This window comes from Perca fluviatilis, chromosome 12 (genome assembly GCF_010015445.1).
Source record: "Perca fluviatilis chromosome 12, GENO_Pfluv_1.0, whole genome shotgun sequence".
NCBI classification, from domain to species: Eukaryota; Metazoa; Chordata; class Actinopteri; order Perciformes; family Percidae; genus Perca; species Perca fluviatilis.
This window is the reverse complement of record NC_053123.1, coordinates 1,597,902-1,624,258: the sequence shown is the minus strand read 5'-3', so window position 1 is coordinate 1,624,258 and position 26,357 is coordinate 1,597,902. Positions and strand designations below refer to the sequence as shown.

General features: G+C 37.7%; 1 protein-coding gene across 1 annotated transcript; it reads right to left on the bottom strand.

Annotated features, from left to right (window-relative positions):
* Nucleotides 1–503: 503 nt before the first annotated feature.
* LOC120570026 (serine/arginine repetitive matrix protein 5-like) lies at nucleotides 504–24,732 on the bottom strand. The gene is made up of 42 exons (XM_039818260.1): nucleotides 24,643–24,732; nucleotides 24,421–24,501; nucleotides 24,199–24,279; nucleotides 23,985–24,064; nucleotides 21,519–21,552; nucleotides 18,034–18,229; nucleotides 17,805–17,933; nucleotides 17,562–17,615; nucleotides 17,447–17,470; nucleotides 11,366–11,404; nucleotides 10,692–10,730; nucleotides 10,555–10,593; nucleotides 10,425–10,463; nucleotides 10,287–10,325; nucleotides 10,163–10,195; nucleotides 10,026–10,064; nucleotides 9,761–9,799; nucleotides 9,623–9,661; nucleotides 9,499–9,531; nucleotides 9,363–9,401; nucleotides 9,226–9,264; nucleotides 9,096–9,134; nucleotides 8,958–8,996; nucleotides 8,834–8,866; nucleotides 8,697–8,735; nucleotides 8,560–8,598; nucleotides 8,430–8,468; nucleotides 8,292–8,330; nucleotides 8,162–8,200; nucleotides 8,032–8,070; nucleotides 7,908–7,940; nucleotides 7,771–7,809; nucleotides 7,641–7,679; nucleotides 7,503–7,541; nucleotides 7,379–7,411; nucleotides 7,241–7,285; nucleotides 7,109–7,147; nucleotides 6,978–7,004; nucleotides 4,255–4,320; nucleotides 3,752–3,918; nucleotides 1,834–1,898; nucleotides 504–561 (listed from the first exon to the last, which is right to left on the bottom strand). Exons 6-42 carry the CDS (start codon nucleotides 18,224–18,226, stop codon nucleotides 504–506), a joined length of 1,851 nt encoding a protein of 616 aa, XP_039674194.1. The 5' UTR covers nucleotides 18,227–18,229; nucleotides 21,519–21,552; nucleotides 23,985–24,064; nucleotides 24,199–24,279; nucleotides 24,421–24,501; nucleotides 24,643–24,732.
* Between the last annotated feature and the right edge of the window lie 1,625 nt (nucleotides 24,733–26,357).

Below are 26,357 nucleotides of genomic sequence, written 5' to 3'. Positions count from 1 at the left end.
AACCAACAACACACTAATACTTAAAACAAGAACAGCAAGTATAAATTAACACAATAACATAATAAAACTTAAAAGTCAGAACAGTAAAGTAAAATAAAAGTGCTATAAAATTTTGTAATATTAGCACAGTATATTTATTTATTTATAACCACCACCCCCTACTCTCCCAGGGGCATGTTTTAGGTGGTCCGATGCGCCGACTTTTATTTGGCCTCTGTGGCAGCTCGCGTCTCCATTTCATGACAGCAGCTACAATCAAAGCAAAAAATCCTATGTAAAATAAATCAATTCAAATGCCACTGTTGTGGTTTAGCTTGCAGCATAGATACAGATTATGCTTAGATGAAAATTTGAGTAACATCAATTAAATGAAATAGATCACAAATTAAGTAAAATTACATCAAGCCTGATATTAAGCATTCCACACACATTTTTTTTAAATTACCATAATATAAAATCTTACCTTTTATTGCTGAAAACAATTTCTTGTCTTCGGCCCACTTTTATCTTTTTTCCCTCCCTTTCAAATTAAACAGTGTCATTAGGTTGTTGGTGAAGAGCCTAATCCAATCCAAGACAAAAATAATATGCAATTATTCCACCACATGCAGAATTGTCTTAAAAAAAAAACAGTGATTTTGCATTGGCACAGCCACACTATTTTTACCTTCATCAAATTGCCTGAAAAACACTATACAATATAACCATATCTCTACATACATTACACCTCTTAGCTGAGAAGGACATAGGGCTTCATAAATTAGCCAGCGTTAGCCTTAGGCTGGCTACACAAATTGGCGCGCCGCGCATGAGCCTGGCGTTTCTGTTTGTATGGCTGCGCGTTGCATTTTCTCTGTCTTTGCACACCAGAAACGTTTTCTGACGCGTGCGCTTAGCCTTGTCTGTACACAAACGTTTCCAATTGGTTTACTACAGTAGTACACTTCATGTTAAACATAAAAATATACTGATTTGATTTGAAGACAACTTTGGAAGTATTGACTTTTATTCAAGTAAAAAGTATTGAATTTTTTTATTACATTTATATCTGCATTTATGTCAAAACCTAGAGACTTTCAAACAACATGTTATCGCGTGAAAAATGAGCGTCGGTTCTATTTCTAGTATGCATGCGGGGCGCGGGCATTCTGGGATTGGAGCCAGGCAAAGCCACGGTGCCACTGCAAATTAGCCTTGGGAAGAAATTTCTTATGGTGTAACATACATGTTCAAAAGTTGTTTTAGTCGTACAACAGAAAACTCAGATTGGACAGATAGTCTAGATAGCTGTATGGATTTACCCTGCAGAGATCTGAGGAGCAATTTACATAAATCGACAGAGTTTAAAGTTGTATTAATTTAATTATTAATTTTAAAGAAAGATAACAGAAATTTGGCCAAGAAGAGTGAAATCTGGTGGAATTTCCTCTCATGCCCTCTTTTGTCCGTGAGCCCATGTCTGTCTCCTTCTCTCCCCCTTAATCCTCCGGTTATTGTTGTTGGAAACCAGAAATAGGGCTTTTTTTATTCAACGTAGGGAATAAAACAGGGAAGTAAACCGCTGCATTTTATTTTAATGACCATCCGTTTAAATAAAAGTGCATATGTCATCTCTAAGGTGGCTTTGACTTACAAATGTAGCCATTTTCATAAAATATATAATATACAGTTTATCTTTTAGCACTATTTAGCTAAAAAACACCAAGATATAAAAACTATCCATATTGCCAAACCCTAGTGCACAGTCCTACTCTTTACTTAAACCAACAACTAAACCAAACTACCAAATGAAAACAGATTGCGGATCTGTTAAGTTAATAAGTAAATAAATACCTGTCCATCACTTTGTGCGTGCAGTCCTTTACATCTTTCCCACCCACTCTTGCCAGCTGACAAACCTATAATTAAAAAAACACATTCAAATATATTAATGGTAAAAAATTGAGAACATTTGGGTCCAGTTGTTTGCTGCCCTAAAAACATAACATGTAAACCATACAAAAATCATATGTATAATCATGAAATAATTGAAATATTTTAACTCAAATATAACATTTTTTTCCAAAACATTTTATCAGCAGGTAAATACAAAAAGCTGAAAGAATTTGCTGGATCGATATTGAAATGTATCAATATATAAGATCTCTGCTTTATTACTCTCTTGCATATATTTTCTGGCATAAAATGCGACTGCAGGGTGTGTCTCCTTACAACAAAATTAGCACGCATAATCTTTTGGAACCATATCACCCTGACTGACTTGCAGCTTGGCAAAACAAAAACTCCTGCTGTTCGGATGTTGCCATTTCTGATATATTAACATTTCAACATTTTAATTAAAAGAAATATACTGCAGTTTGATCAGAAATACAAATTTTATTATGATAAGCAAAACTTAAGTTACCTAAGACATCACCTACCACTGCAGATGTGTAGTGTATTGAAGTGAAAAGTGGAAATAAGTAGGGATGCACGATATTGGATTTTGGCCGATATTCGATATGCCGATATTTTCAAACTGATTTTGTCCGATGCCGATATCGATATTTTTCCCCTGATATATTTACACTTTAATTTTACTGAAGAGAAAGTCGCTCTCCTGTAGCTACCTTTACCATATTACACTCATGTGTTGTAGATAAGGCAATACACAAGACAAACAAAACACATTTAATTCTACCATGTAGATTTTACAAATCTCCACTGAAAAAAATGGTACATTATTTCACTTAGAGAATAAATGATATGCCAGTGCCACATTTACATTTTTAAGTTAAGACTTCAGTACTTATGAATAAAATAAATAAAAATTTCAAATAAAAAAATGACATCTTTTACTTGAACGTCTACCAATCCTCCACCACACACCATAATCATATCGGCTGATATATATCGGCAAAAAATAATCATATCGATGTTGTGCCGATACCGATGTTGTGCCGATAATATCGTGCATCCCTAGAAATAACACCTGTTTTCCGGTTAGAACGTTCTGTGTTCCGCATAGCCCCCTATTGGCATTAGTCAAGTCAAGTTAGTGCTGGGCGGTTTGACCAAAAATTTATATCACGTTTTTTTTTTTTATAATGATGACGGTTTTCCGGTTTATGACATTTTTTATTTTATTTTCATGCATAGTCAAGTGTTCAATGCATTTTCTACTTGTTGAGAGGAATTACTGCAGTAAATTGACTTAGCATGGTCTATTTTACTGTCATTAGTGAATATTGTAGAATATTTCCACACTAGTAATAAAGGGTTTGCATGGCCCTGGAAAAATATGCTGTTGCTTACAAATAAGAGCCAGTCATGCTTCTAATGTAGTGAGGAATCAGAATGCAAAGACAATTCAGAACTTTAACTTTTCAAATTTCACTTCTTTTTTTTTTATTTTTTTTTTATAAAAACCAGTACAAAAAATAGAACAACTTGCAATACAGGTACATTACACAGTATTCAAGTAAATATAAAAAGGAAATATAAAACAAGTGACTTAGTGAAGTTACAATTTGCATTAATATTACATACACTATCACACACACACTCTCTCTCTCTCTTTCAATAAGTGTTTATGTTGAGAGGAATGGATTCCAAATGGCTGTTCTCTATCATTTTACATTCAAAGCTCTGGTTTTTGTGTTTAGCGTGAAAGCTCACGTGATTGCCACCAACTCGGGATAACTATCACGAATACGTTTGTTAAGGATAATCAATAGAATTGTAAGCTCATTAGAGGTTGAAAAATTCTTACCAAGGTTTCAAATTTGTTTTTATCCAGAAGAGAAGCCTCCTCCCTCTCGAACTCTTCCAAGGTGTTAATCTTTATGATCTCAATGCTAGATTTAGGCATGCTCCTCTGGAGTTGTTTGACCTCATCAGTGAGAGTCACCAGCTTTGTCAGCACTATTTTTTGGAATTCTGGCAATAATGACAAATTAAGAAAAAAAAAAATTACTCACTATAATCATGGTTCTCTGGTAACAGCAAGGCATTTCAGTAAAAGTGTGCTCTCTAGAAATCCCAGAAAAATGAATAACTATTCAATTTGTTACATAACACTATTTAACAGGTAAACTTTAACCCTGTATTTGACAAATCAGTTGTATTAAATAACAATTTTATTAAGAGATGGTTGTCATAAATGCCAAAGCATTAAAATGAAAACCTGAAGTCTGATTCACCAGTTACAAAGAGTATGTAATGTATACATAAGTAATTAGTCTGGGTGTTACATGAAAATATTCTTGTACTTACTCGCTTCTGACAGGGGGAATGTGGTTGGCACATCCCTATTATAACTGGACATTTCATGTGAAAGACCTAAGCAGGAAAGAAAAAAAGTGTGTGAAGCGATCAATATATTTAGAACACTTGCACAATGTGCCTCATTGAGTGATACAACCAATGACATTCACCATCTATGCAGACTGATCTCATGAAATAGCGTATGTACGACACGCTAACCGTTATTTCCATTTGTGGCGGGCTATTAACACGCATAATCGCTTTTTTGCGTGTTTATCAACGCCGTTTGTTGTCCATTGACTTAACGTTAAATGACTATAACAGGGTTTCTGCAGGTATCAGCAAATCTTATTTCATGCTTTTTTATGCCATTTTTCATGCCACTTTAAACTAATTTAATGCCCATGTTCAACTGCAGATACTTTCACACACAAATTGTAAGCATTTGACAATGCCAATTTTTTATATTTGAAAATCGAAATTTAACTGTCAGATGGCTCACAAGACGGTTTACAGTCATTAAACGCAACACAAAGTGCTTCACAAAATAAGAACACAGAAATACAAATATTTAAAACACTGTTCACTGAGCAGCTAGCGTCTCTGCCCAACGGATCTCAAAACAACATGCACCGATAATTAAAGGGGTGATAGAATGATTATATAGGGTATTTCACACTGTTCCTTATGGTCTCCTAATGGGGTATGTAACATTGGTTGGGCTGAAAATGGCCTGTTTGATATTTTACTGGCCCTTATGCATCCCTGTGTTTTGGCCCTATTTGTAACAAGAGCTTTTCTTCCAAATATGGTATTCTCATGAATATTTAGATGAGCTGCGCGCTGATTGGTTGAGCGACTTGCCATACGCACACATTAGAGACGCGCGCTGATTGGTTGAGCGAATCCCCAATACACACACATTAGAGACGCGCGCTGATTGGTTGAGCGAATCCCCAATACACACACATTAGAGAAGCGACAGAATCTCATATTCCAGACACTGCAATGTTTCATTACCAAATTCACTTTCCGTACTTCTGAGACTTTTTAAGCGAGAAATCAACTATAGAAATCTCAAATATGGGCTGTTTTACAAAAATTGATGGCTAATTGCAAATTTGGTAAGACGTGTCGGACTTTAGGAGCTCCACACAGTCTGACGAGAAAGCGGCAGTCTGCTGGGCTCCATACCCAGGGCAAAGTCACTCTTTGTGGAGACTACACTACCGGGGCTCCGCGGCCGGCTGTCGGCATAACTATAATATATTTACGGTTTGAATTTCGTCACGCCACTTACATAAACATCATTCCCTAATGTCTTATAAAGCTAACCGTTGTGTCCGATTTGATTTTAAGGCATTTCTCTGAACGCGAGACGTCTTTGTAGGACTAGCAGCTGCTTGCTATATGTCCCATTCATTACAATGGGGAAATGCCGTAGCTAGCTAGCTACACTATCGGCATAACTAAATTATATTTACAGTTTGAATGTTACGCCACGCCTTATATAACATCATTCCCCAGTGTCTTATAAAGCTAACAGTTGTGTCCGATTTGATTTTAAGGCATTTTTATGAACGCAAAGCGTCTTTTGTAGGACGAGCAGCTGCTTGCTATATGTCCCATTCATTACAATGGGGACATATCGCAGCTTGCTCACTTCGCATAACTAAAGTATATTTACAGTTTGAATTTCGCCCGGCATGAATATTACAGGTTCCTCAAGGTCTTACAAAGCTTAGCTAACACTTGTCCGATTTCGGATTTCAATTGAATGTATTTTTTGGAATGTCAGAGTTAGGAGGAGGCTAGCTCTCATTGATGGACTCCATCCCCCGCGGCGCTCTATCAATGAGACTTCGCGGACAAGAGGTGTTTATTTCCCGATTGTTTATTTAAATAATTCAAAACACATACCCATTATAAGATTAACTGGAACCTGCGGGCTGCGGTAAGAGATTGTGGGCGTAATAACGCTCGCGATCGCGCTCTCACTCACATACACCGGGCATTTAGCTAGCAGGAAGATTTTCCCATTTTTCCGTCATTTGAAATTTATTCCGTTCTTTTGCCACAGCGTATAATCTCTCACATAGACCGTAGACTCACCGCCGTTGCACTTACATTACGCATCCGGTGTCGCGACTTTGTGCACCAACCGTAAAAAACAGCCAATACTGTCTGTGACCATTACGCTATACTTCTGATCAAAATTAGATTTAGATGTTTATATAATCAAAATAAATCGTGAAAAACAATGTTTTTATTCCATCAAGTTTACATAATTTTTAATGCCTTCGAACATCGAAGTTAATGCTTTTTCATGCCATTTCATGCCTTAATTTTCACAAAATCTATTTAATTACTTTTCATGCTTTTTAATGACCCGCGGAAACCCTGTATAAATATATATGACCTACCCCAACCCCGTCCCTAAATCTAACCGTCACTGGGGTTAAGAACATTTATTAATCTTTTCATACCATCTTAGGGAAAAAAAATATCACTCCCCAGATATAGATATTCATTTTGTTCCGTTTCACGCTGAACTTTAATGGCTTTGACATACACGCGGACTCACTGTGACATTTAACGGCGTAGACTGACACGCGGAATAACATCTTACCACGCGGATAGCTCAAAATGCGTATAGATAACACCCCACTTGGCATGAAAGTGGCGTGTATGTTTATGCAAAGTCATGATGTCATGTTGATCTATGGACCTACCTTCCACAGCCTGGGACCTGTGTACACCTGAGAAACCCAAACTACCAACATTAGTTATCCAGTATGAATAGTATTATTCATGCTAATTTGATATTCAATAAGACAAGCCAAATGTAACTGGCAATACTCACGACTGCTTGAATTGTCCCGGCCCACAGACCTGGATGAACCTGTGCAACCCAAATGTAGCCATTATCAATAGTGCTAATTACCTATGCTAATTTAATATTCAATAAAACACTACTGTGCCTGGCTATACTTACAACTAATTGAACTGTCCCGGCCCACAGACCTGGACCTGGACGAATCTGTGGAACCCAAAACTGAAACATCAGTTTGTCATGACCAATTAGTAACCTGCATACTAATTTGATAATCTAAAAATGAAAAGTTAAACTCACCACAAGTTGACCTGTCCAAAGACCTGGGTGTGCCTAAGCAATGCAGAGCAGAAACATCAGTCATTCATTATCATTAGTCCTAGTGACCTGCCTGCAATATTCAGTAATGAAAGGCTATACTCACGACTAGTTGTCCTGTCACGGCCCGCAGACCTGGCTGTACCTAAGCAATGCAGAACAGAAACATCAGTCAGTCATTATCAAGTGTTAGTTACCGGCTGCCTGCTGATTTGATAATCTGGAAATTAAAAGTTAAACTCACGACTAGTTGTCCTGTCACGGCCTGCAGACCTGGGTGAACCTAAGCAATGCAGAGCAGAAACATCAGTCAGTCATGATCAACAGTCCAAGTGACCAGCCTGCAATATTCAACAATGAAAAGTTAAACTCACGACTAGTTGACCTGTCACGGCCCGCAGACCTGGGTGAACCTAAGCAATGCAGAACAGAAACATCAGTCAGTCATGATCAACATTGTTAGTAACCTGCATACTAATTTGATAATCTAAAAATGAAAAGTTAAACTCACCACTAGTTGACCTGTCCAAAGACCTGGGTGTGCCTTAGCAATGCAGAGCAGAAACATCAGTCATTCATTATCATTAGTCCTAGTGACCTGCCTGCAATATTCAGCAATGAAAGGCTATACTCACGACTAGTTGTCCTGTCACGGCCCGCAGACCTGGGTGTGCCTAAGCAATGCAGAGCAGAAACATCAGTCATTCATTATCATTAGTCCTAGTGACCTGCCTGCAATATTCAGCAATGAAAGGCTATACTCACGACTAGTTGACCTGTCACGGCCCGCAGACCTGGGTGAACCTAAGCAATGCAGAGCAGAAACATCAGTCAGTCATGATCAACAGTCCAAGTGACCAGCCTGCAATATTCAACAATGAAAGGCTATACTCACGACTAGTTGTCCTGTCACGGCCCGCAGACCTGGCTGTACCTAAGCAATGCAGAACAGAAACATCAGTCAGTCATTATCAAGTGTTAGTTACCGGCTGCCTGCTGATTTGATAATCTGGAAATTAAAAGTTAAACTCACGACTAGTTGTCCTGTCACGGCCTGCAGACCTGGGTGAACCTAAGCAATGCAGAGCAGAAACATCAGTCAGTCATGATCAACAGTCCAAGTGACCAGCCTGCAATATTCAACAATGAAAGGCTATACTCACGACTAGTTGACCTGTCACGGCCCGCAGACCTGGGTGAACCTAAGCAATGCAGAACAGAAACATCAGTCAGTCATGATCAACATTGTTAGTTACCTGCATACTAATTTGATAATCTAAAAATGAAAAGTTAAACTCACCACTAGTTGACCTGTCACGGCCCGCAGACCTGGGTGAACCTAAGCAATGCAGAACAGAAACATCAGTCAGTCATGATCAACATTGTTAGTTACCTGCATACTAATTTGATAATCTAAAAATGAAAAGTTAAACTCACCACTAGTTGACCTGTCCAAAGACCTGGGTGTGCCTAAGCAATGCAGAGCAGAAACATCAGTCATTCATTATCATTACTCCTAGTGACCTGCCTGCAATATTCAGCAATGAAAGGCTATACTCACGACTAGTTGTCCTGTCACGGCCCGCAGACCTGGCTGTACCTAAGCAATGCAGAACAGAAACATCAGTCAGTCATTATCAAGTGTTAGTTACCGGCTGCCTGCTGATTTGATAATCTGGAAATTAAAAGTTAAACTCACGACTAGTTGTCCTGTCACGGCCTGCAGACCTGGGTGAACCTAAGCAATGCAGAGCAGAAACATCAGTCAGTCATGATCAACAGTCCAAGTGACCAGCCTGCAATATTCAACAATGAAAGGCTATACTCACGACTAGTTGACCTGTCACGGCCCGCAGACCTGGGTGAACCTAAGCAATGCAGAACAGAAACATCAGTCAGTCATGATCAACATTGTTAGTTACCTGCATACTAATTTGATAATCTAAAAATGAAAAGTTAAACTCACCACTAGTTGACCTGTCACGGCCCGCAGACCTGGGTGAACCTAGCAATGCAGAACAGAAACATCAGTCAGTCATGATCAACATTGTTAGTTACCTGCATACTAATTTGATAATCTAAAAATGAAAAGTTAAACTCACCACTAGTTGACCTGTCCAAAGACCTGGGTGTGCCTAAGCAATGCAGAGCAGAAACATCAGTCATTCATTATCATTAGTCCTAGTGACCTGCCTGCAATATTCAGCAATGAAAGGCTATACTCACGACTAGTTGTCCTGTCACGGCCCGCAGACCTGGCTGTACCTAAGCAATGCAGAACAGAAACATCAGTCAGTCATTATCAAGTGTTAGTTACCGGCTGCCTGCTGATTTGATAATCTGGAAATTAAAAGTTAAACTCACGACTAGTTGTCCTGTCACGGCCTGCAGACCTGGGTGAACCTAAGCAATGCAGAGCAGAAACATCAGTCAGTCATGATCAACAGTCCAAGTGACCAGCCTGCAATATTCAACAATGAAAGGCTATACTCACGACTAGTTGACCTGTCGCGCGCAGACCTGGGGTGAACCTAAGCAATGCAGAACAGAAACATCAGTCAGTCATGATCAACATTGTTAGTTACCTGCATACTAATTTGATAATCTAAAAATGAAAAGTTAAACTCACCACTAGTTGACCTGTCACGGCCCGCAGACCTGGGTGAACCTAAGCAATGCAGAACAGAAACATCAGTCAGTCATGATCAACATTGTTAGTTACCTGCATACTAATTTGATAATCTAAAAATGAAAAGTTAAACTCACCACTAGTTGACCTGTCCAAAGACCTGGGTGTGCCTAAGCAATGCAGAGCAGAAACATCAGTCATTCATTATCATTAGTCCTAGTGACCTGCCTGCAATATTCAGCAATGAAAGGCTATACTCACGACTAGTTGTCCTGTCACGGCCCGCAGACCTGGCTGTACCTAAGCAATGCAGAACAGAAACATCAGTCAGTCATTATCAAGTGTTAGTTACCGGCTGCCTGCTGATTTGATAATCTGGAAATTAAAAGTTAAACTCACGACTAGTTGTCCTGTCACGGCCTGCAGACCTGGGTGAACCTAAGCAATGCAGAGCAGAAACATCAGTCAGTCATGATCAACAGTCCAAGTGACCAGCCTGCAATATTCAACAATGAAAGGCTATACTCACGACTAGTTGACCTGTCACGGCCCGCAGACCTGGGTGAACCTAAGCAATGCAGAACAGAAACATCAGTCAGTCATGATCAACATTGTTAGTTACCTGCATACTAATTTGATAATCTAAAAATGAAAAGTTAAACTCACCACTAGTTGACCTGTCACGGCCCGCAGACCTGGGTGAACCTAAGCAATGCAGAACAGAAACATCAGTCAGTCATGATCAACATTGTTAGTTACCTGCATACTAATTTGATAATCTAAAAATGAAAAGTTAAACTCACCACTAGTTGACCTGTCCAAAGACCTGTGTGCCCATAAGCAATGCAGAGCAGAAACATCAGTCATTCATTATCATTAGTCCTAGTGACCTGCCTGCAATATTCAGCAATGAAAGGCTATACTCACCGACTAGTTGTCCTGTCACGGCCCGCAGACCTGGCTGCACCTAACGCAATGCAGAACAGAAACATCAGTCAGTCATTATCAAGTGTTAGTTACCGGCTGCCTGCTGATTTGATAATCTGGAAATTAAAAGTTAAACTCACGACTAGTTGTCCTGTCACGGCCTGCAGACCGTGAACCTAAGCAATGGCAGAGCCGAACATGCAGAACACATCAGTCAGTCATGATCAACAGTCCAAGTGACCAGCCTGCAATATTCAACAATGAAAGGCTATACTACGACTAGTTGACCTGTACGGCCCGCAGACCTGGGTGAACCTAAGCAATGCAGAACAGAAACATCAGTCAGTCATGATCAACATTGTTAGTTACCTGCATACTAATTTGATAATCTTAAAATGAAAAGTTAAACTCACCACTAGTTGACCTGTCACGGCCCGCAGACCTGGGTGAACCTAAGCAATGCAGAACAGAAACATCAGTCAGTCATGATCAACATTGTTAGTTACCTGCATACTAATTTGATAATCTAAAAATGAAAAGTTAAACTCACCACTAGTTGACCTGTCCAAAGACCTGGGTGTGCCTAAGCAATGCAGAGCAGAAACATCAGTCATTCATTATCATTAGTCCTAGTGACCTGCCTGCAATATTCAGCAATGAAAGGCTATACTACGACTAGTTGTCCTGTCACGGACCCTACGCACACCGGCGGTACCTAAGCAATGCAGAACAGAAACATCAGTCAGTCATTATCAAGTGTTAGTTACCGGCTGCCTGCTGATTTGATAATCTGGAAATTAAAAGTTAAACTCACGATAGTTGTCCTGTCCGCCGCCTACAGACCTGGGTGAACCTAAGCAATGCAGAGCAGAAACATCAGTCAGTCATGATCAACAGTCGAGTGACCAGCCTGCAATATTCAACAATGAAAGGCTATACTCGACTAGTTGACCTGTCACGCGCGCAGACCTGGGTGAACCTAAGCAATGCAGAACAGAAACATCAGTCAGTCATGATCAACATTGTTAGTTACCTGCATACTAATTTGATAATCTAAAATGAAAAGTTAAACTCACCACTAGTTGACTTCACCCGCGGCCTGCGGACCTGGCTGTACCTAAGCAATGCAGAGCAGAAACAAACATTAGTGATTCTTTATCAACAGTCCAAATGACCAGCCTGCAATATTCAGCAATGAAACGTTATACTCACGACCAGTTGACCTGTCACGGCCCGCAGGACCTGGGTGAACCTAAACAAACCAAATCGAAAATGTCAGTCAGTCATGATAGGAAGAAGTAGATGATAGAAGTAGTAGGGCTGCACAATTAATCACATTTTAATTAAAATGGCAAAAATTTGTTAAAGGCAAAATATGTGTCATACATTCTAAAATAAAGGTATTGTGGTTCTGCAGAGACATCCTTGCCTACAAATAGTATCCTACAGTCTAAAAAAATAATCTTTGTTTGGTACAGATCCTCTCAAAAAAAGAAATATTTTTAATATTTAATTTATATATATATATATATATATATATATATATTTACTACAATTAGCATAATGATACAAAAATGATCATTCCCATCAAATATCATAAATCATATCACAGTTGCAATATCAGTAAAATTAATTGCAATTAGATATTTTCCTAATATCGTGCTGATCACAGTAGTGATTACTTGCATGTTGATTTGGTATTCTAAAAATAAAAATTAAACTTTGGAACGAATTGTTAAATTAAAATATAATTTGAATAGTAAAAAAAAAATATTATTTGATTACTAAAATCACAAAATGCTCGATATTTGATGAACAATTGGCTTTATAACACAGACACTGCTTCCTGAACTTCCAGCCTGCTCCTTTGTTTCCTGTTTGCCTTATTGGACAAACTGATGAATCCAGGTATGCTTGGCCTATGTAGTCACAGCAACACTAATCAGACACACCTGGATTAATCAGTTTGTCCTATAATGTCAGACAGGAAAAAACAAATCTAAAAACCAATTCAAGTAAATGATTCAAGTTAGCGAGGTGCGAAATATAAGGCAATGTGAGGTTTTTAGTTTACTGAGCTAATGTTATGTATCATGTAATGTTAGTGACAGGCTGCGGCTGCGGATTCGGAAGGATGGGTAATAGATTTAACATTAAGTTTAAAATTGTCATCCACCAAGCCAAAATGCTTATGATCATTATCATTAGACAGCCAATTATGTTTGTTTCAAATTATTCTAATGTTTCATTACAGTGTTGATAATGCATAATAGTGAAGTACAGGCTTCATTTGAGCATTAAATATTTGAATATTAAAAGAAAAAAGGAAATTTGAATAGTATTAAATGGGAAGATTGACAGCTCTACTCACCACTATTTGATCTGTTGGCGCGCACTGACAACAAAGACAGATAGTTTAATACAAATACTTAACTAAAAATTTGAATCTGGTTAAAATGGCATGGTCATGTGTAACAACTCACCATTCTTTAACTTGATTGGTGGAGTGGGAAATACTGGAATTATTGGACTGGAATCTTAGTAAATAAGGGGTATAGCAAAATTAACAGACAATGCACAGGCAACTTTTCAATACACATTAAATGCAGCTTCAGACAGGTGCAGATCCTTTTAATATTAATAAACGTTGCAATTGTAACATGAGTTTGTGTGTTTTTCTCTATTCAACAAATGATGGGGACATACCTTCAACAAAATCGTCAAAATGTTTTTTTTTTTCATCCTTTTTGGACTACAACCTCTTCGTCTTCATCTTCTTCACATAGTTCAGCATGGCTGGTTTTGATCGTAGTCTTCACACTCATGGAAACTTTCTGCAAAGACAGCAAGCATGTCATCAAAGCTTATATCAATGTATAGTCCACATAACTTCTCCAATTTGTTTTTACCATTGTATCAAAATATAAGGGGTTACCTGAGGTAATTTTACTTTCAACAATGGGAAAGTTTCCCAGTCCTCCTTAGGAGCCACATGGTTGTCAAAACAATATTTTGCCCTCGTCTTTGGCCATCGAAGGGTTTTCTCAGCTACATTAACCCAGGCATCAGGGATGGTCCCCTCCATTTCCTTCCCATTTTCATTCCACACGGCCCTGACGAAAAGCATAACCTGCAACAAAATGAATATAATAAATAAATGAACTATTATATATATCAAGTCAAGTCACGTTTATTTATATGGCCTTTTCACAATAAAGATTGCCACAAAGCAGCTTCACAGTATGAGTATATATATGTATATATACATTTACTCACTGCTCAGAACTAAGAACTATTTGCTTAATAAGGATAAGTCTATATTTATTTATATTTTACAGCAGTGCAGGTTGTTTGATAATTAAATTTCGGTATATGTCCAAGGCCTACCAGTTAGACAGTAAGGGCACAGGTAAATAGGACATCTTTACTGTTGTACTATTGTGACAAATAACAAGTTTGCAGTATTGCTAAGATGTCAATATTTAGTTTAATTATATTTTATTTTAGAAAGCACAGTGCATTTAGTTTTTGCTTGTTTCGAGATTTGAGTTGAGCAATACACATTTCATGCAAATCATGCACCCATTTACATACCCAGTATATACTCAACGTACTTAATGTCTTGCCAATCTTCATCATGAATGTTCAATGCCATGCAGCAGAGGAATCATGACAGAGCCATTGTTGAAAGGAAGGCAGGCTACTTTTCGACCAAGGTCTTTTTCCTTGACTTCTTTTCTTCTAAGGTCTCGGCCATTTCCCTATGTAAGCAATGTTCAAGAGGTTTGACGGACATGGTTTGTCAAACAGGTCGACAGTGTGTCTCTGTTTTACCATCATCGAAACAACTGTACCATCTCCCCTCCTCTCTTGAACAAAAGCAAAGCTCTCATCTTCCAGAAGGAAACAGCTGTCTCTTCTTTTTGATGAAATGTACATTTGGGGCTTTGCTTTGGGCTGTGCAGTGGAATTCCCCTGGGCATGTTCAATTTCGACCAGGCGTTTGGACACCCCGTGCGCTAATGGATATTGTGCCAATCTTTTGATCTGCTGCAAATAGTTCTCATATGGACAGCAACATATGTCATTTAAAGAGCACCTGAAACGAGAGACATCTTCATGGATGTGTAACAGGCATGGGCCCCGTACAATGTTTTTTCCATAGAGTGCAGGGCAGCTAGACACAAAGTGCCTCATCAGATCAGCAGAAAAATCTCCAAATAGGCAGCTCTTTTTCTCTCATCTGAGTCCAGCATGATGGATACTGCCCCCGGTTAATGTCACAAAATGAGCATACAGCTGTGAGGAGACTGTATTTTTTGGACATATGGGTCCCGTGTACAGAAGAAACTGACGGAACTCTGTGGCTTCCTCCCACACCTGAAGGCCACGGGGCTGTCGTCAAACTCACTGGGCATCTGGCCTCGTAGCAGGTTTAGTTTTTGTGAGATTTCATTTTTCTGTCTCAGAGAAAGCCTACACAGTTTTGGGCCTCGAAGTCAGATACACCAACAGCGCCTAACAACTCCCAAACAAACCGTATGCATATAATCCAAAACAAAGGCACTGACACAGGGGAATCCCAGCAGCTATTAAAGGGCTAGATCCATTTTGATGGCAGGAATACTCTAACTGACTAAATCCCTTCATCTGTGCGCCAAGGTTGATGTCATCTGATTGAAGACAACTCTTCTTTCAACATACTGACCCTTCACTTGGCACCTCTCACAGCTGTCATACGCGTATGACCTTTAATGCATTTTAAATATGCTCTTGCGGGTGCATCACAGATAAAGGTACGAACATTTACGGCATACTTTTTCTCAACGAACACACGGCCATTCTGTTGGAGATTTTTGAACTCCTCCAAAAGTCATGAAGATACGCATCATAAGGGGCTCAGGTTTGCTTTCCCACACAGTACAATGCCACAATAAATGGACAACAATACGTAATGACATAAACATCAGTCAGTCATGATCAACGGTCAAGTGACCAGCCTGCAATATTCAACAATGAGGCTATACTCGCGACTGGTTGACCTGTCGGCCCGCAGACCTGGGTGAACCTAAGCAATGCAAGAACAGAAACATCAGTCAGTCATGATCAACATTGTTAGTTACCTGCATACTAATTTGATAATCTAAAATGAAAAGTTAAACTCACCATAGTTGACCTATCCGCGACCCAGACCTGGCTACCTTGTACCTAAGCAATGCAGAGCAGAAACAAACATTAGTGATTCTTTATCAACAGTCCAAATGACCAGCCTGCAATATTCAGCCAATGGCTGATTATACTCACGATAGCCAGTTATTACCATCCTGACCGCAGACCTGGAGTGAACCTAAACAAACCAAATCGAAAATGTCAGTCCAGTCATGATAGGAAGAAGTAGATGATAAGAAGTAGTAGGGCTGCACAATTAATCACATTTTAATTAAAATGGCAAAATTTGTTAAAGGCAAAATATGTGTCATACATTCTAAAATAAAGGTATTGTGGTTCTGCAGAGACATCCTTGCCTACAAATAGTATCCTACAGTCTAAAAATAATCTTTGTTTGGTACAGATCCTCTCAAAAAAGAAATATTTTTAATATTTAATTTATATATATATATATATATATATATATATATATTTTACAATTAGCATAATGATACAAAAATGATCATTCCCTCAAATATCATAAATCATATCACAGTTGCAATATCAGTAAAATTAATTGCAATTAGATATTTTCCTAATATCGTGTGATCACAGTAGTGATTACTTGCATGTTGATTTGGTATTCTAAAAATAAAAATAAAACTTTGGAACGAATTGTTAAATTAAAATATAATTTGAATAGTAAAAAAAAAAAAATATTATTTGATTACTAAAATCACAAAATGCTCGATATTTGATGAACAATTGGCTTTATAAACAGACACTACTTCCTGAACTTCAGCCTGCTCCTTTGTTTCCTGTTTGCCATTATTGGACAAACTGATGAATCCAGGTATGCTTGGCCTATGTAGTCACAGCAACACTAATCAGACACACCTGGATTAATCAGTTTGTCCTATAATGTCAGACAGGAAACAAAAGAGCTGGCTGAAGCTCAGGAAGTAGTTCAACTGTGCATAAAACCAATTCAAGTAAATTCAAGTTAGCGAGAGTGCGAAATATAAGGCAATGTGAGGTTTTTAGTTTACTGAGCTAATGTTATGTATCATGTAATGTTAGTGACAGGCTGCGGCTGGGATTCGGAAGGATGGGTAATAGATTTAACATTAAGTTTAAAATTGTCATCCACCAAGCCAAAATGCTTATGTTATCATTATCATTAGACAGCCAATTATGTTTGTTTCAAATTATTCTAATGTTTCATTACAGTGTTGATAATGCATAATAGTGAAGTACAGGCTTCATTTGAGCATTAAATATTTGAATATTAAAAGAAAAATGAAATTTGAATAGTATTAAATGGGAAGATTGACAGCTCTACTCACCACTATTTGATCTGTTGACGCCCACTGACAACAAAGACAGATAGTTTAATACAAATACTTAACTTAAAATTTGAATCTGGTTAAAATGCGCATGGTCATCTTAGTAACAACTCACCATTCTTTAACTTGATTGGTGGAGTGGGAAATACTGGAATTATTGGACTGGAATCTTAGTAAATAAGGGGTATAGCAAAATTAACAGACAGTTTACTTGATTTTGTACTGAGCACAGGCAACTTTTCAATACACATTAAATGCAGTCGCCTCAGACAGGTCAGATCCTTTTAATATTAAAACACGTTGCAATTGTAACATGAGTTTGTGTGTTTTCTCTATTCAACAAATGATGGGGACATACCTTCAACAAAATCGTCAAAATGTTTTTTTTTTTTCATCCTTTTTTGGACTACAACCTCTTCGTCTTCATCTTCTTCACATAGTTCAGCATGGCTGGTTTGATCGTAGTCTTCACACTCATGGAAACTTTCTGCAAAGACAGCAAGCATGTCATCAAAGCTTATATCAATGTATAGTCCACATAACTTCTCCAATTTGTTTTACCATTGTATCAAAATATAAGAGGTTACCTGAGGTAATTTTTACTTTCAACAATGGGAAAGTTTCCCAGTCCTCCTTAGGAGCCACATGGTTGTCAAAACAATATTTTGCCCTCGTCTTTGGCCATCGAAGGGTTTTCTCAGCTACATTAACCCAGGCATCAGGGATGGTCCCCTCCATTTCCTTCCCATTTTCATTCCACACGGCCCTGACGAAAAGCATAACCTGCAACAAAAATGAATATAATAAATAAATGAACTATTATATATATCAAGTCAAGTCACGTTTATTTATATAGCGCTTTTCACAATAAAGATTGCCACAAAGCAGCTTCACAGTATGAGTATATATATGTATATATATATTTACTCACTGCTCTTGACTAAAGAACTTTTGAAGCTTTAATAAGGATAAGTCTATATTTATTTATATTTTACGCAGTGCAGGTTGTTTGATAATTAAATTTCGGTATATGTCCAAGGCCTACCAGTTAGACAGTAAGGGCACAGGTAAATAGGACATCTTTACTGTTGTACTATTGTGACAAATAACAAGTTTGCAGTATTGCTAAGATGTCAATATTTAGTTTAATTATATTTTATTTTAGAAAGCACAGTGCATTTAGTTTTTGCTTGTTTCGAGATTTGAGTTGAGCAATACACATTTCATGCAAATCATGCACCCATTTACATACCCAGTATATACTCAACGTACTTAATGTCTTGCCAATCTTCATCATGAATGTTCAATGCCATGCAGCAGAGGAATCATGACAGAGCCATTGTTGAAAGGAAGGCAGGCTACTTTTCGACCAAGGTCTTTTTCCTTGACTTCTTTTCTTCTAAGTCTACGGCCATTCCCTATGTAAGCAATGTTCAAGAGGTTTGACGGACATGGTTTGTCAAACAGGTCGACAGTGTGTCTCTGTTTTACCACATCGCAAACAACTGTACCATCTCCCCTCCTCTCTTGAACAAAAGCAAAGCTCTCATCTTCCAGAAGGAAACAGCTGTCTCTTTCTTTTGATGAAATGTACATTTGGGGCTTTGCTTTAGGCTGTGCAGTGGAATTCCCCTGGGCATGTTCAAATTCGACCAGGCGTTTGGACACCTGGCGCTAATGGATTTTGGCGTCCCGACCAATCTTTTGATCTGCTGCAAATAGTTCTCATATGGAAAGCAACATATGTCATTTAAAGAGCACCTGAAACGAGAGACATCTTCATGGATGTGTAACAGGGCATGCACATTGTACACCGAAATGTTTTTCCATAGAGTGCAGGGCAGCTAGACACAAAGTGCCTCATCAGATCAGCAGAAAAATCCAAATAGGCAGCTCTTTTCCTCTCATCTGAGTCCAGCATGATGGATACTCGCCACGGTTAATGTCACAAAATGAGCATACAGCTGTGAGGAGACTGTATTTTTTAGTACTATGGGTCCCGTAGTACGAAGAAACTGACGGAACTCTGTGGCTTTCCCTCTCCAACTCCTGAAGGCCACGGGGCTGTCGTGCAAACTCACTGGGCATCTGGCCTCGTAGCAGGTTTAGTTTTTGTGAGATTTCATTTTTCTGTCTCAGAGAAAGCCTACACAGTTTTGGGCCTCGAGTCAGATACACCAACAGCCGCCTAACAACTCCCAAGCAAACCGTATGCGATATAATCCAAAACAAAGGCACTGACACAGGGAATCCCAGCAGCTATTAAAGGGCTAGATCCATTTTGATGGCAGGAATACTCTAACTGACTAAATCCTTCATCTGTGCGCAAGGTTGATGTCATCTGATTGAAGACAACTCTTCTTTCAACATACTGACCTTTCACTTGGCACCTCTCACAGCTGTCATATGCAGTATGACCTATAATGCATTTTAAATATGCTCTTTGCGGGTGCATCACAGATAAAGGTGTACGAACATTTACGGCATACTTTTCTCCACGAAACACCAGGCCATTCTGTTGGAGATTTTTGAACTCCTCCAAAAAGTCATGAAGATACGCATCAAGGGGCTCAGGTTTGCTTTCCCCGCAGTACAATGCCACAATAAATGGACTGAAATTGCTAAATGTAACCAGTATTGGCCAGAACTGGACTTTACTACTTTTGAAGATTGGTAGTCCATCAATGTTGACATCCAAACTGACTGTACTGTGTTGTTGTCTAAAAGCATCATTTTGAGACAGTACACGGAAATGCCCCCTCCAAGCCATAGTAAATATACTGTCCATTACATTTTGAATGACTGTCAATGACTTGAGGAGTGTCTAGTAATGTGCGTGCATCTTTAGGGAGTACATGTCCATGATCCCTTAGAATCTGCAACAATTCATTTAGGGACCTATTAGTAATTTGATGTCTTGTACTCCACTCTCGCAAGTCATTGCCGATGTTTCTAACTTGGACCTCTGGTTCAGGGTTCAAAATCTCCACATCTGATTCACATATTCCGATGTCAGTGTCAAAGTCTGAACCATCAGTGGTCACACTGATGCTGTGGTCATCAGTATTGCTTCCACCATCATCATTGGTTGTTTCCTCTCTGTCATTTGTGGTTACTGCGTCATCAATTGTCACCGCAGTGTCTTCGTCAGAGTGGAGAAGTTCATTGATGTCTGCTCTACGTTTCCTCCACATTCTTAAATAGGCCATCTTTAACCCTTAAGTTGAAAGTGTCAAAACAAAATTCAGTAAAATTAAATATTTTGAGTGTGCACACACACACACACTAGAGATGTGCGGATGTGCGGAGATTGTCCGTTTTTTATATGCAGATTCCGGATCACGTGTTCAGTTACGAATAAGTTAGATAGTATAATGTATATTTGGATTACGGGCTCTCTTTGGCGTTTTTTTTTTTTCAACAGACAAAAAAAAAAAAAATTATTTGGGTTTATTTCGCTAGATTGCCTTATATTTAACAAATGAACGAAATCAATGCTCTGCTAGTTAACTGGAGATGTTTTATTTATTTGTATTGGTACATTCGTGCTGCAGGATGTTTCAAAAGTGGCATTAACAACCTTGGCAAAAAGTTGTTTCAAAAACAAATTATGCCTATGCATAAAATTCTAGTCTAAGAATAGCATAGCAAACTGTGCTTAAAAAATTGAGGGGTAGAACGGTACACAGAAGTCGCGGTTCGGTTCATACCTCAGTTCGGTACGATTTCGGTGAGTGTGTTAAAACCCACGTATTGTAACTTAAACGCATTGCAGTCTACTATTCCTGACAAACTTTCATGGTTGCAGTTAGTGTTACTACAGTAAATCCATGGTGAATGTTGCTGGACACTGGATAGTTCATTCATGGCACAATGTTTCTTCCTGGTTTCGACTTCAGCGCTGTTTGATCAGTTAATAACGAAGAAATTTGAATGTTTCTAACTAGATTTCACAACGATGGCATTACTTCTGTGGCAAATTTGATATATATATTGTATATATGGTACTTTGAAGACTAATTGTGTTGATAATATAACATTGAGACAAAAAAGGTAGAGGATGAATACTCACTTCTCTTGTCAGCTACTCAGATGAATGAGGGATCCTGGCCACAGAAAAATAAAAGAAAGAGAGGAAAGGGGAGAATTAATTAACAAGGGTCACATTTCAGTACTAGTATCATATTAAGCCAAACAAATATCAAATTGTTTCTTTGCCAACTTGAGGTGAAAACAAATTCACAGTTACATCAATGGACATTGCCTAAAACGGAAAGTCCATGGCAAGATGTGTTTTTAAAAATGAAATCATTAAAACTTAATAGTCTCTAATGATATGCTACTAGTGCTTATTTTTAAGAACACTATATCTATTCAATTAAGTGCTAGTACTTATTCATTAGCTATTATTACTGATTCATTAGATACTAGTTATTATTTATTACATAGTTACGTTTTTGATACAGCCAAAAGAAAGAAATGCCCAAGAAATTTCTGATTCTTTTCAAAATTGAAAAATGATTCTTTAAATTATTTTTTTTAAATAAATCTAACATCATAAAAAAAAAATTCACAAAAAAATTACTGTTGAAAGAGCCACATATGGACATATTTTGGAATAGGCTAATGTCATGTTGCCCTAAGGGGCCGTCACACAGCGCGTTTTTGCATTTTTGCGACACCATGGGAGAGCATGCGCTTATGGAAAGGAGAAAGCGGTGTGAACTGCGTTGCATGATGGCGAAGAGGTACCAGCAAATAATTAATTGATTTCAATATTAGTTTAATACAAACACTTGATTGTTCGTGTTTGTACTTGTATACTTTATTCATTGTGCATTAAATAATGTTAACAGATTAAATTTATTAATTTTAACAATGTAGAATCTTTTTTTATTTACCCCAAGGAGAATAATTGCTACAGTAGGCTATATAACTATTTTTTATTGTTATTTTATTATATCTAATGTTATTTAACAAATGGAATCTTATTGTAAAGTGTTTTTACTACAGTTTCCATCTTTGTAACCGTGATATATACTTTAATATATGTACATTTAAATTAAGCTTTGGTACCGAAATTGGTACAGAAAATCGTGGATTCTTACTGGTATCGGTATCGGTACATAACTGGTATCCGTGACAACACTATAGTAGTTTAATGTACTACTGACACTAAAACTCTGAAAAAAAATTTTTTTCTTAAAGTAATTTTTATTTTGGGTGAACTATCCATTATACATATTGTCATTATCCACAATATGTATTATTGCATTTTTGTATTATTGTTACACTTTATATTATATTATTACTTTATATTATTTATATTATTACATCCCTAGAAATAACCGTTCGGTACGAGGCTTTCGGTTCGGTATGCATTTTCAAATTTTTTTGGTTTAATATGAATATTTGTACAGTTACATCCCTAGTACTTATTTATTAGTTACTAGTACTTATTATTAGATACTTATTCATTAGATAGTAGTACTTATTTTGATGGTGACTAGTAACTATTATTTTGTTACTATTGAACACTACAGTGGCTGTTCTGACTAGTCATTATAAAGAATAAGCACTAGTAGCTGACGTTAATGAATAAGTAACGTTACTAGTAATTAATGGAATAGATAGTATCTAAAAAAATATGTAATGTTATTGACCCATTTTCAGTTTTTATAAACATGGGGACTTTTTTTTGGGCGAAGCCCACTGTCCAGAGCCCCAATTATTTTTGTTTGCAAAAGTTCATTTTAACGGATGGACATGTACATGCTCAATGGATAGACATTCTGACAGGATTAAGGTTAACGTTGGTAAATCACTGGTAAATCAAAAGGTTTAGAGAAAAAAAAATGAATTACTTAGGCTAGCTGATCCAACTGAGACTAACAAAAAAAAAATCGGTAACACTTGATAGTCCACTTTAGACAGTCTACTAACTATAAGTAACGTTGCAACTACATGTCAACTAACTGTCATTAGAATATTAGTAAGCTGTCTGCTTAATATCTACTATCACGTTATTTTGTTGGTCCCCCAACAGACATTCTACTGACTATAATTAACTTGCCAACTACAAGTCAACTAATTCTCCTAAATCGATTCCTAACACCTAACCTAACAGTCTACTGACTGTCTACTACAGCTTACTAATACTCTAATGAGAGTTAGTTAACATGTAGCTGCTAGTTGAAAAGTTACTTAAAGTTAGTAGACTGTCTAAAGTGGACTATCAAAATAAAGTGTAACCAAAAAAACTTTTAGATATTTTGAAAACTACTCACTATTAGTATTACCCTATTATAACAATGTTACTTACAAAGTCCTTGATGGGACGTCGACTCAAGTGCAACACCGTCAAACTGCGACAGCCTTCCTTGGCAACTTGCTAGCTAGCTTAAGTAGCTTAAGTACGCCTCCCTTAGAGGGAAAAAAACATTTGAATTACTTAGCTGAACCAACTTGGACTTACGAAAAATCTTTATGATATCATTTCTGGAATCACTCAGTATAACCAATATTATAACATACTTACAAAGTCCTTGATGGGGACGTAGACTCAAGTGCAACCCTGTCAGACAGCAACACGAGGAGCTAGCTTAAGTAGCTAGCGGCCTAGCGCGTCCATTTATAGGGAAAACAAATTGAATTACTTAGCTGAACCAACTTGGACTAAAGAAAAAAAACTTTGATAACATTTCGAGAAACACTCACTATTAGTATTACCATATTATAACAATGTTACTTACAAATTCCTTGATGGAGACGTCGACTCAAGTGCAACACCGTGAGACAGCGACACAAGACGGAGACTACTAACGTTAAGCGATCTTAGTAACGTTAGGCGTCCAGGGGGAAAAACACATTTGAATTACTTAGCTGAACCAACTTGGACTAAAGAAAAAAAACTTTGATAACATTTCGAGAAACACTCACTATTAGTATTACCATATTATAACAATGTTACTTACAAATTCCTTGATGGAGACGTCGACTCAAGTGCAACACCGTGAGACAGCGACACAAGACGGAGACTACTAACGTTAAGCGATCTTAGTAACGTTAGGCGTCCAGGGGGAAAAACACATTTGAATTACTTAGCTGAACCAACTGGTACTAACGAAATAAAAACATTATAATAACATTTCGGGAATCACTCACAATTAGTATTATCAATATTATAACATACTTACAAAGTTCTTGATGGGGACGTCAAGTGTAACACGAGCCAGCAAAAAGCCTTGGTGCAGAATGCGGCGGGGGCGGAGCATGCTGCGCGGACTGCAGTCATATATCCGTCCGCCACAGAACTGATGCTGCGTTCCAGACACAGTTCTTAGCCCGTAAGTTACGACTTCAAGTCACGACTCACGACATGGTCGCGTTCCAGGCAAAGTCACCACAAACCCTTCTAGCTAGCGTTAGATAGTGGCTACCTAACGTTGACGTTAGCTATCTAGGTTACTTTACATTGCCTATTTTATGTCTATTTATTTCTACTTATCAGTGTTAATAAACGGCGTCTTTACAGCATCAAATTGTTGTTTATGTGTGTGTGACGTCAAAAACTGTAACTGGGAGCACAACGATCTGGTACGAGTTCACGAGTAGTAAGTTACGGGTTTGACTGCCGTTCCATGGCACTTTCACGGGTAGAAGGTCGTGAAAACACGAGTTACGGGTTGCCTGGAACGCAGCATGAGAAACTTGTATTCCGAGCATGTTTGATCATTATATAGATCATGTTATAAAAGTAAAAAAAAAAAAAATCAAGTAATTGTATCACAGTTTGAAAAAAATCACAGTTTGTATTTTTTATTATCACTATAAAGGTAGAACTATTTTTCACAGGGGATCGAGGGAATCTTCTTGAAACCGGAAGGTGTACCCAAACCGCCTTTTCAACCACACTTTTAAGAACAAAAACGAAAGGGGAAAAAAACACTCATATCCGAAAAACATGCTTATCACTTTTTAAAAAATATAATTTTATTAATTAGCATACACGTAATAAAAAAAAAACACACCAAAACAATAAACAATAAAAAAATTGACATTTGTAGGAGTGGGTGAAAATAATTTTATATTTGGGCTTGCCCTTAGGTTCAAGGTGGTCAGAACAGCGCCTTCAAAAAGCTTATGTGGAAATTTACATTTAGGCTACCCATCACCCTCAAACAAAGACAATGACAAATGGAAAAAATACAATAAATAAATAACTTTTTCTAGAATACATAATTTAATATAAAACTTTAGAATAATTGTCCATATTGACTGGAAGTATTTGTGTCAACGTTTACCATTCCCACATCCCAAAAATCATGTGGTTATAACTCACATTATCAGTTATTGACAGTTTGGTTTATACCTCGCCTTAAGTTTGAGGGACCAGATTTGTGCCAAACTGCCTGTATCCTCTAGGCCTACCTCTCAGAGATCAGATCGTAAAAAATCATTAGTCATCCTGCCACTGCTTTCCCCATTGTGACTGACCTGTCTAAGTTTAAAAGAGCGAGGTGACCAAAATAATAAAATTATGTAAAGGGTTGAATGCAATACAATTGTGATATTGACAAGGATCTTAGCGTCAACTATGGCGTCGCTCCTACAGTGTTGTGACCGTTTCGGAGTGATAAGGGGTGATAAGTCTGATTTTGAAGATCTGCAAGGTCTGCCAGCCAGTTAGTAAGCAAACCTGCCCTAAAAAGACTGCTTGCTGGTGAAGTGCTAATTTCAAAATGTTACTGTTACTCACATGAACACTGTAAAGCAATCGGGTGTTTTATTAATATTATGAATTACTAAAAGTCATTTGAGAATATCTGTTTCTGTCTGAATCATTATAACACACCATTACAACTATCAGTGGTTTCTTTCTTTTCATTTTTATTTATTTATTTAAATTCAA

Excerpts from the sequence above, each read along its gene's own strand:
- LOC120570026 (XM_039818260.1), bottom strand. The coding sequence starts at position 18,226 with ATGCTTTTCGTCAGGGCCGTGTGGAATGAAAATGGGAAGGAAATGGAG. Across the intron at positions 8,331-8,429 it reads CCGTGACAGGACAACTAGTC|GTACAGCCAGGTCTGCGGGC; the intron begins GTGAGTTTAACT and ends TGCATTGCTTAG. Across the intron at positions 7,286-7,378 it reads TTTGGACAGGTCAACTTGTG|ATTCGTCCAGGTCCAGGTCT; the intron begins GTGAGTTTAACT and ends TGGGTTCCACAG.